General features: G+C 36.4%; 3 protein-coding genes across 5 annotated transcripts; 2 read left to right on the top strand and 1 right to left on the bottom strand.

Annotated features, from left to right (window-relative positions):
- The first annotated feature begins 1,568 nt into the window (after nt 1-1,568).
- Nucleotides 1,569-9,273, top strand: LOC125215601 (pantothenate kinase 2-like). 2 transcript variants are annotated; one of them, XM_048117058.1, is made up of 23 exons: nt 1,569-1,722; nt 2,127-2,540; nt 3,007-3,219; nt 3,308-3,366; nt 3,856-3,972; nt 4,159-4,278; nt 4,368-4,462; nt 4,554-4,647; nt 4,893-5,024; nt 5,127-5,239; nt 5,371-5,563; nt 6,197-6,405; nt 6,500-6,544; nt 6,670-6,718; nt 6,899-6,981; nt 7,159-7,275; nt 7,418-7,481; nt 7,680-7,826; nt 7,919-8,077; nt 8,411-8,494; nt 8,578-8,772; nt 8,865-8,936; nt 9,017-9,273. In XM_048117058.1, exons 2-23 carry the CDS (start codon nt 2,222-2,224, stop codon nt 9,113-9,115), a joined length of 2,778 nt encoding a protein of 925 aa, XP_047973015.1. In that variant the 5' UTR covers nt 1,569-1,722; nt 2,127-2,221; the 3' UTR covers nt 9,116-9,273. The 2 variants fall into 2 exon arrangements, with proteins under 2 accessions (XP_047973015.1, XP_047973016.1); XM_048117059.1 differs by lacking the exon at nt 1,569-1,722 and adding an exon at nt 1,841-1,857.
- Nucleotides 9,274-11,329: 2,056 nt separating this feature from the next.
- Nucleotides 11,330-15,352, top strand: LOC125216822 (serine/threonine-protein kinase ATM). Its single transcript, XM_048118598.1, has 2 exons — nt 11,330-11,462; nt 11,722-15,352. The coding sequence occupies exon 2, from the start codon at nt 11,787-11,789 to the stop codon at nt 15,102-15,104; it is 3,318 nt and encodes a 1,105-aa protein (XP_047974555.1). The 5' UTR covers nt 11,330-11,462; nt 11,722-11,786; the 3' UTR covers nt 15,105-15,352.
- A 1,312-nt stretch (nt 15,353-16,664) lies between these two features.
- On the bottom strand, nt 16,665-18,338 carry LOC125216826 (dof zinc finger protein DOF5.6-like). 2 transcript variants are annotated; one of them, XM_048118601.1, is made up of 2 exons: nt 18,229-18,338; nt 16,665-17,684 (listed from the first exon to the last, which is right to left on the bottom strand). In XM_048118601.1, exons 1-2 carry the CDS (start codon nt 18,277-18,279, stop codon nt 16,890-16,892), a joined length of 846 nt encoding a protein of 281 aa, XP_047974558.1. In that variant the 5' UTR covers nt 18,280-18,338; the 3' UTR covers nt 16,665-16,889. The 2 variants fall into 2 exon arrangements, with proteins under 2 accessions (XP_047974558.1, XP_047974559.1); XM_048118602.1 differs by having other exon boundaries at nt 16,665-17,681.
- Nucleotides 18,339-19,562: the final 1,224 nt, after the last annotated feature.

Here is a 19,562-nt window from a genome sequence, read left to right as displayed (position 1 = left end):
AAATTTCAATTACACAATTCGTTATTTATATTTCTTTTGTTTTAAAACTCTTTCAGTTTTTATTTTTTATTTTTACTAATATAATTTTACGTATGATGTATTATTTATTTAAATATAATGTGTATAATCCAGTTATTAGTTATACGATTGAGAAACTGAAATTTTGATTAATATAATTTCATACTGATTGAATTTAATTAGAATAATAAATATTTGTTGTTAATCATTGAAATATATAGTAATATAGCTTCATAGTCAATATATTTATTTGTATATTAGTGAGATGTATAGTACTAATTACTAGTAAGAAATGAGGGATGAAATTGAGCTTAATGGATGAGTTTTGGTAGTTGGTGCCCTGTGATAACTACTCTAAGTTTTATTTGAGTTTTATAGTAGTAATATTTTATTTTTACATAATACAGTAGTATTATACTATCATGATAATATATAACTTAATAAAAATATTACATACTACTCAAATTGATCTCCTAATTAACATGGGTGATAGTAAATTAAATTATCGATAATTAATTTGACTTATAAGTATAAAATGATGATATTCACAACTATAATGATTCATGCGCTACAAAAGATTACCTTTTAAGGACACGAATTAACGTCCTTAATTGTATTCAAAATATCTTTAACAATATTTTTGCTGTAAAATTTGAATTAATCAATATTGAGTTAATATATGATTAAATTATAAGTGAACAAAATTATAAGTTTATGATCGTTCAAATAAGTAATTGAGTTAATATATGGTCAAACTCAACTACTACGTTGTATTATGAATTTAGGATATACAAATAAATATAATTATGGTTTTATATTGATCTTAGATTCAACGGCAGATTTAATTCCTTTTTATTTAATTGGGTGATTATGTTTCAATTCAAGATTTTAATTGATAATATTAAGATGTGACATCATAAAAATTGAGGATTTATACTGATTATAAATATATAATTGAACAATATTAATTTCAAATAAAAATGTATACTACTCCTTTTTGATTAATTGAATTGTTGAATACATTAAACTGATTATAAACTATATATGAGTTTTTGTCATATTAAATTATCTAGGATTTTAATTTATTTAATGGAATTCAATTAAGTAATTTCCAATTGTCTAATTTATACATTCAGAATAAGACATTTTCTATGTATACTTTTAATATTGAAACATTGTCCCCTCTAAAAAACTGAATTACCTTTTTTTTATAAATGCATTGTATACTAGTATAATATTTACATATTTTGTTATACTTATGTAAATACTAACTATTAATAATTGACTTATTTTTATAAAGGATAACAAAAATAATTAGTAAAAGTTGACTTATTTCTCTGACATTTTTACACAAAATTTTAAATAACAATACAAAAAATAAAAAATAAAAATATAAAAAAGTGATAAGAAATCTACGTAAAAGAATTGAAAAGAGGGTTACATTTCTCTATGTTATTTACGTTATAATGTTCAAGGATAATATAGTTCAAATTATATTGCTTCTTTCTAGATGAAATAAATTAAAGTTCGTCATCCTTTCGTTCCCATAATTCAGTTCGACAAAGTCTGTATTGTATCTTCACAGCAATTAGTTAATGCGCCAAACCAAAGAAAAAAAATCCTACACAATTCACAACCAACTGCTGTATGCTGACAGCAACTTGTCTGAGCCCACTTTCTTGAATCCAGCAAATTGATCATTCTGTAAATTTCCAAACTTCCCTTGCTCAACTGGCGTTGCTCTACTCTTAAAAAGTTGGGATTTTTATGCTTGAATGATCAATTAAAGCCTCCATCCTCACAAATTGTATTTTGTTTCACTTGGAAAACGACTAGTTCGTAGGTTTTTTTATTTTATTGTTATTATGAATTGCATTATTGCCTTCACTCCGCCGCCCACTAGTGTCCCACTCTAATTCCTCACCAGTAATAGCCGCAAATTTTCAATTTTTAGGCAAAAGATTGTTTTTTTTCAAAATTTTGGAAAATCTGTTCATTGGGGCATATGGGTTTTGCGTTATCTTGAATGATCATTAGATTTTTAAATTTAATTGCAAATCTTGCAACTGGCAATATTTTATTTATCCATTTATGGACTTTGAATGTAGGACAACGGACTTAATCAAAAGGGATTGGACCTTTTGACTTGAGTTAGAAGGAAACAGCTGAGGGTTAGGAAGGAAGTGGCGTTGGAGTAAATACAATGGATGGTTTAGGCGAGAGAGAGGACCACCAAGAACTCAACATTGGGATTAACGGCAATTTAAATATTGATAAGCTTGTTGCTGATGGCAAATCCAAACTCAATTTGGATACTGGAAAGGATAGAGGAAGCACTGTGCTAGGGAAAGAAGACAAGGATATGGCTCCGATGGCCGGAAATTCAATCCACCGGTCGTCGTCACGGCCGCAGCTGGACCTCAGTGGAGCTGCAATACAGGGGAATTTCGAGGAGAAGGATCCCACCATTCTGCTGCCTAATCAGTCTGATGATATCTCACATTTGGCTTTGGATATTGGAGGTAGCTCTTTATGTGCTTGTTGGTTTTAGCTGTTGGGAGAAGATTGCTGTGTGTGTGTGTGTGTAGATTTGTGAGCCTTTATAGTGTGTGTTCGTGCTAAATATATCTACAAATTGATAATGGCTTGGCTTTCTATATGTATCCATCTTTGTTGCCTTCCAACATATGTGATTGCATTTTGGAAGATAGGTTATGTATTTCTATTGAAAATTGTTTCATATGATTCAGTACATTGCCACAAAGTTAGCTATATTGAGTTGAACTTCCTCGAAAATTCTCCGGAGTTCACTTTTAGAATGTAGTTGGTTTCACAATGGTGTCCCGGTAGCTGGTTTGAGAAACTATCACGTCACTCGATTTTGAGGATACAAAGTTAAATTACATTCTGTTGTCTTGACATTAAGTTGCATGTTACATTACAGTTATAATTGTCGTTATTAAGTCGGAATCTAAATGACATCGGCAGGATCTCTCATTAAGTTGGTGTATTTCTCAAGACACGAGAACCAACCAGTCAATGACAGGAGTAGAAGGATAATCAAGGCAAGACTGGGTATCACCAATTTCAATAGAAGGAGCTTCCCAATTCTTGGTGGGAGGCTGCACTTTGTGAAATTTGAGACTGCTAAAATCAACGAGTGCTTGGATTTCATCTACTCTAAGCAGCTCCATCGTGGTGGTATGTTCTCTAACTTATCTCATGCAGATTTGGAATGTTATTTTTGCAAAATTCCATGTAGATTTTGAGTTCTGATGTTTGCTCATAGGAATGGATTCACGTAGTTGGCAAATCGAGGGTCCGAACACTGAGAACACTGTAATTAAGGTATTTCTTTATGGACTAGCAGCAGTTTCCCTACTGTGATCAGAAGCTAGTTTGTTAAAAGGTGTTGTCTTAGTAGAAAATATGATATACTGTGTATGCTACGTTGAAATATGAGGAAATAAATCTCTCTAGTATCTTTACTTTTGTACTTGAGTTACTTGTGTATAAATGTTTGCTTGGTTAACCACGACTCTCCTTATATGAGCAGAATTAGATGAACAGCTTTATTGAACTGGAACTTCTTACTTCATTGTTTTCATATAAACTTCCAAACTGCATTTACCTTGGTGATGTGTGATTAATTCTGCCATGGATGAACTTTTGTGAACTCAAAAAAAGGCTGACTTTCATTAACTTCGTTATCTGTTCTGTAGAGTATGTTCACATGTTAAAATCGTGGATTATTTTTATGAGGAGAACTTATAAAAGTTGATATACTATGCATGACGAGAATATCTATGCCCATTAACTTGAAAATATTGGGTGAAGGCAACAGGCGGTGGGGCCTACAAGTTTGCTGATCTATTCAAGGAAAGGCTTGGGATAAGCATAGAGAAAGAGGATGAAATGAATTGCCTGGTTTCAGGGGCAAATTTTCTGCTCAAGGTGTGATTGCATTTCCTTTGCTTATATTATTTTAACCCTCTGATTTGAACATTGTGAATGGTTGATATGTAAATCAGTTTCCTCTCTTACATATGTCGTTTCTGTTCTGAGTTTATCAGCCTTTGATTCAGCACCTCTGATATTCCCTTCTTTCTATTCTCAACTCTATTGTTGTGCTTTATGCAGGCAATTCGACATGAAGCTTTCACACATATGGAGGGCCGGAAAGAGTTTGTGCAGCTTGACTCCAATGACTTGTTTCCATACCTTCTCGTCAACATAGGATCGGGTGTCAGTATAATCAAGGTATTATCTTATTTCATCTGCTCCGATTTGTTTCATTACATATAAGCTCTACTACTGATTTACTGTAAATTCAAGCTACTGGGTTACAGGTTGATGGGGATGGAGTGTTTGAGCGTGTTAGCGGAACAAATGTTGGCGGCGGGACATATTGGGGTCTTGGAAAGCTTTTGACCAAGTGTAAAAGGTTGTCTTGATCTGGTGGTTCATGTTTTGCTTTTCTGAACTCCCTACTTTACACTCTAATGCTGAGTCATATTCTATCGTCCTATAATTAGTTTTGACGAACTCTTGGAGCTGAGCCAACGGGGAGATAACAGAACTATTGATATGCTTGTTGGGGATATATATGGGGGAATGGATTACTCCAAGGTATTGATATTCACGCATAAGCAAGTCTCGTCGCCTATATAAAGTTTGGTCCAACATTTACAACGTTTGAACTGACATGATATCTGCACCTTAAATCAAATTCTCTCAGTGGTGATTTCATATATTCTTACACTCAAACTATAGAAGAATGTCCCATCTCCCTAACCTCTTTATTTAGGGACCTATATACATATATTACATCAAAGACAATTTTTCCTTACATTCCGGTTCATTAATTTCCACAGATCGGTCTTTCTGCATCGACTATTGCTTCCAGTTTTGGAAAGACTATTTCGGAAAATAAGGAGATTGAAGACTACAGACCTGAAGACATATCTCTGTCCCTCTTAAGAATGATTTCGTATAACATAGGCCAGGCAAGTTTGGTTTCAAAGAAAATCAACAGTTACTAGTTGCCTATCAAATAGGAGCAGCTACAAGAATTACGTATCATCTGATATGATTACTCTTATTTGCAGATATCTTACTTAAATGCGTTGCGTTTTGGACTTAAGCGCATATTTTTTGGAGGATTTTTCATCAGGGGCCATGCCTACACCATGGACACAATCTCATTTGCTGTCCATTTCTGGTAATATTTTCGGGATATTTTTATCCAGAAACATATATTTGTCTTCTCTTCCTGATCAGCAATCTAATGAGTAACAACTGTATTTGTTTATTACTAATATTTTAGGCTTCTGTTATGTTACCACACTTTAGGTCTAACGGACAAGCACAAGCTATGTTTTTGAGGCATGAAGGATTTCTCGGTGCTTTAGGTGCATTTCTTAGCTATGAGAAGCATGGATTAGACGACCTTTTGGTCCATCAGTTTGTAGAAAGGTTCCCAATGGGTGCACCTTATATTGGAGGAAATGTCCACGGTCCGCCTTTAGGAGATCTGAATGAAAAGGTGGGCTTCCGATAATCAGATCATATTGTAGACTGCTTTATTACTTTTCCTCTCTCTCTCTCTCTCTCTCAACACACACACACACACACTACCAATTACTTATGCATATATGTCCCCTAAAAATAGAGACTTGGGGACAACACAGGTTTTAAGGCGAAATTGATAAAGTAAGAGAGGAGGAGAAAAGATGGTTGAAGCAGTGTTAATGGATGGTGGGTTCCACATTATTAGTAGTGTTTAGTTGTGAAAATGATTCCAAAAATGGAAGTACGTATATTTGTACAATAGCATAGTGAGACAGTAAATACTGACTAGTGAGGCCCGCCATCACTTCTCCTGTTGTTGTAATGGCAAAGCCCTGTGTATATATGTCGATGGCTAAAAGCAAAGAAAAAAAGAATGAGGTGTCAATTACTTGACTCCATATGTAAATGATAAGTAATTATGAGAATATATTCTTCACTTTTTCTTCTTTTTCTTCTAATACTTTAGCCCGAAAGTCAAAGATTCCTCGGGGAACATGAGAATATATTCTTAGGATTTATATTTTATTTAGTGGAAAATAATCATGTGGGGTTACAGTAACAAGTGTACTTCAAATACTTTAGCATGTGACAAATTGTATGGTGGCAGATATCGTGGATGGAGAAGTTTGTGCTGAAGGGAACTGAAATCACTGCTCCTGTTCCGATGTTGCCTCCAGGAACTACTGGCCTAGGAGGCTTTGAAGTTCCGTCATCCAGAGGTGATAGCTTACGCCCCGACGCTAGCAAACTAAACGTGGGCGTTCTCCATCTTGTACCAAGTTTGGAGGTGTTTCCTTTGTTGGCTGATCCGAAAACGTGAGCTAACTACTTGATCTCCTTATCTTACACGTATATCGTGATTGCTGCATTCTTATTACGATTTCTCGCATGATGTATCTTCATTTTACAGATATGAGCCCAACACTATAGATCTTTCAGATCCTGGAGAGCTCGAGTAAGTGCGATACAAAATATATGCATATATTTTCTTCTCTCTTTTGATACCATAAGCATAATAAATTTCCTTAAACTACTGTTTCCGAGCCTTCAATTTTGTAATGTTTGTCCACTGCCATGTAGGTATTGGTTTACCGTGCTGTCCGATCATATGCCCGACCTTGTTGATAAGGTACTTCAGATTTTTAGAATATGATTAAATTTCGTGTCCATTCTCAATCCTAGAAAGAAGTATTGCATGCTTATTGATGAACCGACTATTATTAGAATCATCGTTTTCTAGTCTGTGGCTTCTTGACATGCTGATAACGAAATTATGGTCCTCGTGATCCATCCTTGTATGGGTGTGCAGGCTGTGGCTAGTGAAGGTGGTACCGATGATGCCAAGCGAAGGGGTGATGCATTTGCTCGTGCATTCTCTGCTCACCTCGCAAGGTGCAGATATGTTGACTACTTAAGCTCCATATCCCGGGACTTTCTTATTGAAAGATTTAAATTTGATATACGTGTAATTGAGTGCCTATGACTTTGAGCTTACACGCTACAATCGATAGCATATTCCAGTTTTGCATTTGAGTTTTCTTATCTTACTATCTCTTAAACGCCTTTTAGGTTGATGGAGGAGCCAGCAGCATACGGGAAGCTGGGTCTCGCCAACCTCTTGGAGCTACGAGAAGAGTGCTTGAGAGAGTTTCACTTCCATGATGCCTACAGAAGCATTAAACAGAGGTAATAATTCCTTCGACTTATGATTCGTGTAATATAAGATGCATAATTATGTACATAAAACATTATGTTTTAATTGATAGTTCAGTTGTTTGGGACTGAAACTTGTCATATTCTTATATCTTCCGCTCCATCTTTTTAACAGGGAAAACGAGGCATCACTTGCAGTTCTTCAAGATTTGTTAATGGAACTCGATAGTATGAATGAGGTACTCATTTAGCTTCCCGGTGCTTCAAGGTCGAGAGTTTTAGCATAGTTTCCCTTTGCATAAATTACATTTCACCTAGAAACTAGTCATGGTACGAGCGTAAATAGCATGTGAGCTTGCACATTATCTTTCATGCTAATGGATTTATGTCGTCTTTTTCGTTCTCCCTGAAATTTGAAAGCATTTTCTTGTCTTCAGGAGTCGAGATTGCTTACTTTAATCGAAGGAGTACTTGCTGCAAACATCTTTGACTGGGGATCCCGTGCTTGCGTTGATCTCTACCATAAGGGCACGATTATTGAAATATATAGAATGAGTCGTAACAAGATGCAAAGACCTTGGCGGGTTCGTTTAACTGAATTTTTTTATTTTTTAGTAAGTATGAATTCATGTCAGCAAGTTTCTGATTTTATTTTCTTGGGTTTTTGCATATTCAGGTGGATGATTTTGATATTTTCAAAGAGAGAATGTTGGGTTCTGCAGAAAAGAAGCCTCACAAATACAATAGAGCACTGCTTTTCGTAGACAATTCCGGTGCTGATATCGTCTTGGGAATGCTTCCACTCGCAAGGGAACTTCTCCGACGAGGGACTGAAGTAAGTTTTATCCTCTCAATGCCTCCCCTTTTAAGATAGGGACAATAGCCACTTAAATCATGAAGTTTGGTCAAATTTCCATCAGTCCTATAAGGTTTGAAAACGAAATATTAAATCACGAAGTTTCATTTTTTCTCAATGTCACAAAACGACACTGATTGATTAAAATAAGAAAAGAAAATACTTTAATAAAACAACCTCGTTTTGAACATCACCAAAAGGCATTGTCTGTCCACGAACGGGGCAATTGAGAAAAATTGGAACTTTGTTGATCATAATTTGACTGATTTTAATTGCTAGTATCCCTTAAAGATATAATCATTCATTTTACAGGTAGTGCTGGTCGCGAATTCCCTTCCCGCCCTGAACGACGTGACAGCAATGGAGCTACCTGAAATCGTAGCCGAGGCTGCTAAGGTTCGTCTCCGTCTCCTTTCTTACACACACACACACCTTCTTTTTCTTCAAGAACGAAGACTGACTCGTATACTCAACAACAGCACTGTGACATTCTCCGAGCAGCAGCCGAAGCAGGGGGCCTACTCGTGGATGCAATGATCAACGTCCAAGACAGCCCTAGGGAACGCTCATCATCAGTACCGTTGATGGTGGTGGAAAACGGGTGTGGAAGCCCGTGCATCGACCTGCGACAAGTGAGCTCAGAGCTGGCCGCCGCTGCCAAGGATGCTGACCTGGTAATTAATAAACTGTTTTATCCAAAACATGTTAGTACAATTTTTCTAGTCCAAAGTCGAAACATTTCACGTATGTGTCTTCTCGCTACCAGGTCGTTCTTGAAGGGATGGGACGATCGCTGCATACCAACTTCAACGCGAAGTTCAAATGCGACGCTCTCAAGGTCATATACAAAAAAAAAATAAAAAAAATCCATTACTTTTTCTTCTTTTTGTTTGTTACTAAAGTTTGATATGAATGCAGCTGGCGATGGTGAAGAACCAGCGTTTGGCTGCGAAGCTCATCAATGGGAATATATATGACTGTGTGTGTCGATTTGAAGCAGCAGAGAACTCTAACTGAGCTCATCATTTACATATTTATAGTTACATTCTTCAACTTCAGTTCTTGTAAATGGATTATAGAATTTTATAGATGTGATTTGAAGGTGTTGAATAATTGTTTGTAGATGAATGAATTATCTCGTAGTATTAATTTTATATGATTCTTATTATACTCCATATGATGATTGTGCTAAATTAGTAGTACTACTATCTTTTTAGAGGTAATTAATTTATTGGAAAAAAATAGATTATATTTCTCATTGAGGGGCTGATATGCATTATTTAACGATGATAATTTCGTTAAATTCAATATTTTTTCTATATTTTGTTGTAGTACGATGGTAAAGATTATACTATATTTTTTAACAATGATTCACACCAAATACTGGACTTCTTCCTACTTCCTTGTCTGTTTTCCATTGATCACATTCCAGTTGGATGATCATATATTTTAAATTTGAATATTATATTTTCATTGTTCTCATTCCGTTGGACATTGAATTTTGCACATTTTAGATATTTTTTTACTTTTTCAAATTTTTTTAAAACTACAATGCTCTAAGTCATGATGGGCATTTTGATACATCTATACATTCTAAAAAGAGAAAATCAGGCACCAAAAGATAAACTTAGTACTAGTAATTAATAGATACTCGTAATATAAAATCAAAATTGTACATATACTATAAAATTATGCACATATAATATGTCTTTCATCTTAGCATAATTAATAATCAAATCTATTTTAATAATTGACGCTAGTAATTAAATCTTTCTTGTAAATAATCTTTTAATAAGTGAGTACTACGAAAATATATTTGTTGGTTATTAAGTAAAATTATATTTATTCGTTAAATCAATTTAACAAATTCGTGAAATGATATGAATTATGATCAATTACTTGGAATTAATAAACATAAAATTGTTGATGTTTCCAATATTTATTTTAGTAAATGGTGTCTACCCACGAGATGTCGCACCAATTTTCGAGATGTCCACATAACCGCATAAAGTATACACAAAAATATACCCCTCCGAGTTGGTTTCTACAACACTGACTAAAATAAATATTGAGAATAAACATCAGCATTTTGTTTATTAATGATAAAATACAAATTGCACGTATTATACAAATTTCAAATTATAATTTGGACCGTTAAAAAATATCAATAAATAATAAAATATTAATATAAAAATATATTAACACTTATCCATATAGCATACACTGCTGGCATTTTTTATTGCTACTGTTTTGTCATATGTTAACATTTTATAATAATACAGATCATAATTTAAAATTTATATAATATTTAGAATTTTCCTTTGATTACGTGTCATGTTTATTTATCCCAATCAATTTCTATAATACTCCACGAATTGGTTAAATTGATTTAACTGATAATTGTAATTTTAATTACCTTCCAATGGATATATTTATATAATATCTACTCATAAAATGATTATTTTTACGAAAAAAGTTTTATTAAGGTGATGATAATATATTATGAATATCTATTACTACAATATGTACTATTTTTAGGTGCCTAAGTAATTTATGAACGTGGAAGTATATTAAAATATCCCTCATGGCTTGGAACCATTTTAGTTCAACAAAGTGTAAAAATAAATACCTGAAATGTGCAAATTACAAAATCCAGATTTCCCACATTTTTTCCCCCTGGAATCGCAACATACAAACAATAAAGTTTAGAGACCATTTATACATAGAAAATTCTACTCATCCGTTCAATAATAACATAGTCATGTTGTTATTTTGGTACGTTTCATAATTTTATCCCTTTTTAGTAAAAGTGAATATAGTTTTCAACACATACTTTACTTTCTCTTACTTTATTCTCTCTTCATCTCTTTACTTTTTTCATTTTCAACTTTACTCTCCCTTTACTTAACTTATCTAACACAATTTTTCACTTAACTCATCTAACACAATTTTTCTTAATTTTTGTGCCTAAAAGAAACACCTTCATTACTATGAAACTGATGAAGTATATTTTTATATGAATTTTATTTCAAAGAATAAAAAACAATATCGGAAAATTAACTGAATAATAGTAGTACGGATAGTATTTAATTACAGTAATAATTAGAAAATGATGTCTACTAATAAATACACGCACAAATATGTATAAATAGAATCAAACGCACGCATTAACACGTGTACTTAAATTTAATTAACTCTCATTTTTTCTTTATTTTGCCGTCGATCTTCATTGTTTGTTGTTACCATTCCAGTTTTCTCAGTCCCAGAAAAAGAAACCCACTCTACTTTTCTAGCTTCTCTCTTCCTCTCTCTCATCCCCATTACTGGTTGCGGAAAAAATAAGATGCTCCACTTTTTCCAACAGGTTTAATTAATCGCCATTCCATCATTTTTTTTGCCATTTCTGATTTATGTATGTGTTAATTTGCTAGCTCTTTTCGCGGTGTGATTTTGCTTTAAATTGTTGGGTTTCTCTTCATTCTTGTTATGCCTAATTTTCTTGAAAATTGCATGTGCCTCTGTGTTTTATATTCCTGTTAATTTTAGGGATCTTTGACTTTCTGTGTGGAGTAGTAAAAAACAAATGGGAAACTATTTGACTCGAGTTTTCTTTCTTGAAACAGCTTTTAATTTGATGGGTGTTTGATTATATGGGAAAAAGGTGTAATCTTTGAGGCACATTCTTGAAATGGAAAGTGGGAAGAAGGCAGAAACCCTAGAGGAGGGTTTGTTGGAGTCGAAATTTAGCCAGGAGGATATATTTTCTAGTGAATATGGGAGCTTTGTTGGTTTGTTAAGTGGTGTAAATGAGAAGTGTGTGGGTGATGGTTGTGGGAGTCGAAATGAATTAAGCAATGTGGAGTTAGCAAGACTGTTTGGTGAGGGGGTTGATGGTGTTGCTGGATATAATGGGATGAGTGAAGAGTCTGTGTACGGTTATCCCGATGAAAATCCGTTGGTCTCATTGCAAGGGAATGGTGTGCAAGATAATGATGTTTTGGTGTTTAAAGAGGAGTTGGCAATAAGTGGGAACGATGGGGATCGGAGTGTGAAGGTTGAGGAGGAATCTGTGGGAAAATTAGGTGAAACTTTATATTGTGATGAACCTTTTCACAAAGGGGAGATTGAGGCGCCTGTGGAAACGTGTGGTGATGTATTGCTCCCTCATGATCCCGATTCTTCAATAAAGATAGAAGCTTTTGGTCACTTGGATGGAATTTCTGATGATGATTTGGACCAACCCGGGAAATGCAAGTCTGGAGAGAGTGACTTCAAGCAAGATTTCTCGCCCGATGATAATGGCACCGTCTCTACTGGTGTTACAGATTTGAGATCCAAGTCTGAAGGGAGGGGAGGCATTATTGGTGAACAAGAACGCATGTTTGATAATGGTGATCTCGTATGGATTAAAACCCGAACTCAGTCATGGTGGCCTGGTATGGTATGTTGTCCTTCCACGGCTAGGAATGATATGGCAAAGCGCAGCTGCCTTGTTAAATACTATGGCAATTCAAGTATTGTTTGGTGTGACATTGCAGACTTAAGGTCTTTTGTTGATTACTTTGAACAGATATCGGGGCAAAATAACTCCAGAAGTTTTTTAAGTTCAGTTGAGAGGGCTATTTGTGAGATTGGGTTGCGTGTGCAGTTAAAGATGACTTGCCCGTGCTTTCCAAAGGACAGTGCAGTTAAAGAAGAAAATTTGATATCAACGGAGAAAGCAAGCATGATTGACGTTGGGTCATTATCTCAGTTCCAGCCTGCATCATTTGTTGCAGAAATCAGGGATCTCGCCCGATCTATGCATGCACCTGGTAAAATTGAGTTGATGGTCATGAAGAATCGTTTGTCACCATTCTATCGTTCCATGGGACATTTTGAGTTGCCTCTGCAGCTGCTCATGTCAGATGTGAAAGATGAAAACGCTACGGATATGTTTGGAGATGGTAGAAAACCTGTGGAAGCCAACGATGGAAATATTACTAAAACCAGGAGGTATGTGAAGAGGAAGAATCCTGATGATAAATTAACTTCCTCAGCTAAAGGCATGGAATCGCGGGAAAGGAAAAAGAGCAAATTTTTATCTTATCCATATGTGGATATAATCAAGGGGCAGGAGAAAGAGGATCTGGTGCCAAGCTCTGGCCCGGAGGGTGGTTGCAGTGGCATGGATTCGCGGAAGAGAGGCACAAAGAAACCTTCCAAGGAACGTCATATAGTCAGCAAAGCAGACGACATTAGTGCTTCTTCAGCCGAATTGCTAGCTGAACTATCTGCTTTAGCTTGTGATTGTTCTTATATAAGCAGAAGTAAGTATTCTGATTCGCTCAATAGGTTCTATTGTAGTTTCAGAATGTTTGCATTTCTAGACGCTGATATTGCCTCTAAGGCTGGTGGGGACCAGCCGGCACTAGTTCTTGAAGCTGGCGAGCAAATGGAAGGAAGTAAAGTGTTGAAAAAATCGAAGAAACAGAAGGCGAACACTGCATCTGCCAAAGAGAGTGTAGAGAATGTCGTAGATGGAAATCAGAAAGTGCAGGATAATGTTGTTCGAAAGAGGGTTAGGAAAAAGAAGGTGCAAGTGGCAAATTCTGTGGAACAGATGGAAGGTATTCGAGTTGGGAAAGAATCTGAGAACCAAGAAGCGATCCTTGCACCGAGCAGTTTAGAAAATGCTGCCAAAACAGAAAATCTGCAAGCAAAAGAGAATGCCGTGTATATGGAGACAAACAAAGAGAAAGAGAAAAGCACACCAGCTGGTTTGCAGTCTGTACAAAATCCTTTGCCAATCATTTACCCGAATAGCTCTTGGATGATTAACTTCCAGCAGGCTTGCTCGAGTTTATTCAAAAGCAGCAAAGCTCCCCAGAATAGCATCGGATCAATTCCTGGGCTACCTGATACAAACTCGATTCCTATATTACCAGATTTGAATGGTATCCATCCAGGCTTTCCCCCTGATCATATACCGATTGGAGTACCTACATCAAATCAAGTTACTCCCGTTGATCATATACCGTTTGGAGTGCCTACTTCAGATCATATACCGTTTGGAGTGCCTACTTCAAATCTAGTTACTCCTTTACCAGAACAGAAGAAGGAAGGATTAGTCTCTCCTGCCATAAATGGTCTTCACCACATAAACCTTGCCTCCGATTCATCATCCAAGGATGTAGCACCAGCCTTCCAAAACACTCCGGTATCCAATAACGGGGTGAATAGCATTCGTCAATGTCTAGTCAGGGATTTTACAGCCCGAGCACCGGAACCTCTTACAATGAGCTCATTTATCAAGCACTCACTTCAGATGGGAAGCTTTCTTTCTTCTGGTAAACCCGAACCTAAGAAACGAAGGAGAAAGGAGAAGGCTAGCTGTGAAGTAGCTCCAAGTATCCCGGATTTGAATGGTAACGTGTTGGATACGAGCCCCTTAGGAACAGCCACACCCGAGGGGTGTCATATTCCGCCTGAAGGTGAACCTCAGAGAAAGAGGCGATATAAATGCGACAGTGGTGAATCGGATGGTGGCAGTGTTCTTCTAAACTTTGCCCAGGGAAGCGTGCCTCCGAAAGAAACGTTGGTAGCTACGTTTTCCAGATTTGGATTGTTGAAGGAATCTGAGCTCGAGTTTCTAAGTGATGATAGCGTCAAGATTGTGTACGAGAGAAGCTCCGATGCTAGGTTTGCATTTCGGAGTTTGGAGAAGAGCTGCGCATTTGGAGAATCACTCCTGAATTTCAGTCTTGACAGCAGCATGCCAGAGCCCCCAAAGATGAAGAAGAAGCAAACTAATCCGCAGCTGCAAACCTTTGTGCCTGTGGCCGTGGGAGCATCCAAGAACCGAACCACCAAGATTGGGGCGGTGCCTGACATCGCGTCCATCAAGCAGAACGTGGAAATGATGAGGTCGACTCTGGAGAAAGCAGGCAACAGTCTCTCTCAGGAGATGAGAGCCAAGCTGGAGAATGAGATCAAAGCTTTTCTTGACAAAATCAGCTCCTCTTAGTAAGTTTAGAAGTTTTGAATAAACCTTGTAGTGTGGTTATGGCCATTTTCCACATTGGAGGGTGGGGGTTGAGAACTTGAGAGAAGGGGAGGTTTTTTTTATGCTGCTAGTATTTTTTGAATTTGGTAGTTTGTTGCTTTTCCCTCTCCATTATCAACCCTCAAAAATCTGTTGGCTGTAGTAATATTAATTTTATTGAAATATTAGTTGGGTAAATTCTTGTTCTTGATTAATGATTTGAAGTATTAGTTCAGTGTTGTGCATCAGAAGAAGAGTTTACTCATACATTCCTCAGTTGATTCATTGTTAGTGTTTTTAACTTGTTTGGGTGTGGAATCTTGGCCTTTGAGATGGTGTTGTTTCAGTTTATCCTAAGCTCAAATCAGATGGGCCCCACTCCCTTTTGCCAAAGTAAATAGTACTTCCTCCGTCCCAGAGAAGTTGACATACTTTGAAAATGGCACGGGATTTTAGGAGGTTTTGTTTTGTGTGTTAAATGGAGAGAGAAAATATAATTTTTATATTAATGTGAGAGAGAACTTTTTCCAAAAAGGGAAATGTGACATCTTTTGTGGGACAAACTAAAAAGGAAAGTGTGCCTAACTTCTCTGGGACGGAGGGAGTAACTAGTTGATGCCGGTTTTGGTTGCTGCCAGTGTTAAAGAAGAGGATGATTGTTGTTACTTCACCATCCCGAGTTAATTCCCGAGTTAATTGAGTTGTATGTCCATTTTCATTCTTCTTTTTTAGCTAAAATTCAATCTTTTTAATTTTTTTTCTTTTTTCACATTTTTATTTTATTCTCTATTTACTACTCCTACTACTTTCTTAATTTCCATGAAAAGAGTACATCACTTGACTAGGGACATAAATAGTAGTAGTCATATATATTATTCCCAAATTGGGACATAAATAGTAGTAGTCCTATATATTATTCCCAAATATATAAGCGAAACGTCGAATATATTGTTTTGTGATTTAAATACAAATAAATTGTGGCATGGACGAGTCATGTAAATAAACATTTTTTTATACAATACTAATTGATATTTTAAATAAATAAATCTATAAATTTGGAATATTTTTCATAAAGGGGAACAATTTAGCAAATACTACTATATCATGTGTTGTCAATGTGTTTGAATAGAAATCTTTAAAAAAATCCGAAGTGAGAAGTAGGACTGCACTTTAAGGTTATGCTTTCCCATTACCCTAAGCACTCAAAATGACTATATCTTCTAAAATCAGAGTACACAAATTTCCACTAAAACATTCTTTTACATATTCATGTAAAAGTTCTAACATAATCTTCCTCGAATTAATTCACCAAATCCCAATTCTCTCTTTGAATTTAATTTCTTCTTCCACAGTTCATTATATAATCCAAAGAAAACATACTTCCTCGGTTACACTATGTGGAGCAATATGTATTTAGTACGAGATTTTATATAAGTAAAGATAATAATGATAGTTTTCATATTAGAAAATGTGTGAATTAAAGTGGAATATTTAAAAGAGAATAATGTATCATTTAAAGTAGAACGGAGTATAATATACACGTCAAAATTAACACACCAAATAAATTAACCATGCTCAAAGACTTCCACATTCCCAATTCACACTCAACTATAGTAGAATTTAACATTTAAAACCACCAAAATATAAAAAAGAAGTTACTGTCCCACCCTAGTTAACCAAGCCTCTCATTTCATTTGATTTAACATATGATCATAGACCAAACCCTCCTAGCATTACATCCACCACCACATAATTACTAGTAAATATTTAAACTAAGGGATTCGTCGCGGATGCCCCGTACGCGTTGACCAACCCGGTCCACGACCCAAATCCGTACCCATTCACATTACAAGCCTGTTGCTGTTGTTGTTGCTGCTGATAATCATGCCATTCCAACGACAAAAATCTAGCATTAGGTTTCGCCTCAACGACATCGTTTTGAATATTACTAATACTATCATACGGGTCGAGATCAAACCCCGACATGACTCCGCCATTGGGCAGCATCCCACCGAAATTAAGGTGGTGGTAAGCATCGCCGCCACCACCACCGCCACCGCCCCCCAAAAGGGCCTCGTATTTATTGTCCATGAAATCAATAGGAGTGGGATTATTTTCAAGCATGTAGGGAGGGTTCGCACCGTACAACCCGGCGGATGCATGGAAGCGGAGGTGGTCCGGGAAGGAGAGGCGGAGGTCGGCGCCGGCGGAGTGCGGCGGCGCCGGCGACATGGCGGCGGTGGGAGGGGAGGAGGGTTTTTTGGAGGGGTTTTTTTTGGTTTTGCGGCAGCCGCCGCCGACGGGGATGTTGCGGAGGGAGCCGCCTTTGGTCCAGTAGCGGCGGCAGGTCTTGCAGAAGTAGCGGGGCTGGGAGAGGCTGTAGTTGTTGTAGTAGCAGAATTTGGTATGGGTGGAGTCGCAGCGCGGGCATTTCAGGGACTGCTCGTGCTGGGGGCGGAGGCGCCGCTCCGTTAGAGGGCGGCTGCATGCTAGTATGTCGTCGCCGCCGGTTAGGGAGGAGGAGTCCATTCCCGCGCCGATTTCCTCGGAAATTGTGCCCTGCTTTTCCAAATCTAATGTGTCAGTGGATTCTACCTTTTATTCCTCAAATTCAACACTATAATGTTTGAATTTATTTTTTTAATATATACTCTTCGTTTAGTCTTGGCTCAGATTTTAAGAAATGTAATAAAAGGAAGTGAAAATAATTAGCAGATTTTAAGAAATGTAATAAAAGGAAGTGAAAATAATTAGTGAAAGGTGTGTAATTTTTATATATTATTTTTATAAGTAATAAAATGTGAGTAACACAGTTGGTGGGACGCAGAGTCCATTTACCAAAAGTTGTAAAAAAGGAAATGGGAGAATTTTTTCACGGTTGAGAAACTAAAATTAAGAGGGTTATAAGATGAGTTTGTTGCAAAATGTGTTTATGATTTATGTTAAAAGAATGGAAAATGTAACATTATTTTGGTATAGATTTGTCATGTATGAGGGGGAAGGGGTTGGCATTGTGGAAAGAGATACAAATGTAGGTGAAAACCCATAATTCATTCCATTTGAGTGGAAGTAAATGTAGAATGAGTGGGTTTAATGAGATGAATACCTGCAACCAGTCAGATGAATCCATGCAAACTTGAAGAGAGGTAATGCCCATCAAATAGAAACCCCAAACCTATCAAGAAGAGAAAGCTAAGAAGTGAGTTGGGGTTTGGGGTTGGAATGGTGGAGAATTGGGTTGTTGATTGTGAATAAGAAGGAAGAAAAAGTGAAGAGGGCGGTGGGGCACACTGACTTCACTGCAGCTGAATCAATCAACGGCTGAGATGGAGTGAGGTAGATCAATCCGGACCGCAGCAAGGGATGGGGGTCAGAAATCACGGCTACTTGCAAGTCTATGTCTGACGTGACAACAGAATTTATTGGTCCAAGATAAAGAGTTAGAGTTAGAGTTAGAGAGAGAGAAGAGTGGAGTGTGGGGCCCACGAGCTCACTCTCCCCGCAAGCAAAGGATATATTCTCATATCTGTCACGTGTCTCAATCTCCACAATCTTTGGCCTTATTACAAAGTTAAACAATTTTAAAATGGCAATATACGTACACGCCATTTTTATTTGAATATTTCCAACTTGTACAAGATAATTGAATTCGGTGCAGTGACAGCAAAACGCCAAATTAGCTACCATTCGCCACCGAGATTTGGTCTTTTTTGCTATATGTATATATACATTTGTTCAACCGTCAAGTTAGTTTTTGGTTAATTAACGAGGAATAGTAGAGATACAACAAATATTTTATTTTTGGTAATGAGTCATCTTAAGTAGGACAAACTGAAAAGAAAAGTTGATCATCTTCAATGGAATGGGAAGAGACTAGTAGTATGCGGGTCTCGTTAAGAGCCGCCGTTGATGCTATAATTACTTGCGCAATGTGTATAAACTATTTGTTGTAGAGTTCTTAATTTACTCGTAATTAAACAAGATCGACGAATAGTTTATATGCATTTGTTGTAGGGTTCTAAGTCAACTCTTACACTCTTCACATTAACTAAGAGCAGAGAATTGTGTGACTTTGTCTCATTACAAATTTTACCGCATTAGTATGGAATTTACTTGAATAAAACCTCATTCATATCTAGCATCTGGATAAATATTGTCATAAATCTTTTGCTATTTCAGATATTTTAATCGATCGAGATTAAATAAATTGAAATGACGTATACGTCGTACGTATGTATTTATAGATTCAACTTGTAATTGACAGTATAATAAAATATAATTCTATCATTTATAGTAAGTTACTGGAGTACTAAATTTGAATAAATTAACTTGATCGATCCACAGTGTAAAGGTTAATGTTCTGATGGAGGCAAATGAATCCAAATTTCAACCTAGCTAGCAAAAGATTAATTTCTAAATCCAAAAGCGATCACATAGGAT

The sequence above is a fragment of the Salvia hispanica genome, chromosome 3 (genome assembly GCF_023119035.1).
Source record: "Salvia hispanica cultivar TCC Black 2014 chromosome 3, UniMelb_Shisp_WGS_1.0, whole genome shotgun sequence".
Classification (NCBI taxonomy): domain Eukaryota; kingdom Viridiplantae; phylum Streptophyta; class Magnoliopsida; order Lamiales; family Lamiaceae; genus Salvia; species Salvia hispanica.
The sequence above is the reverse complement of the archived record's forward strand: the minus strand, read 5'-3'. Positions and strand labels throughout refer to the sequence as shown.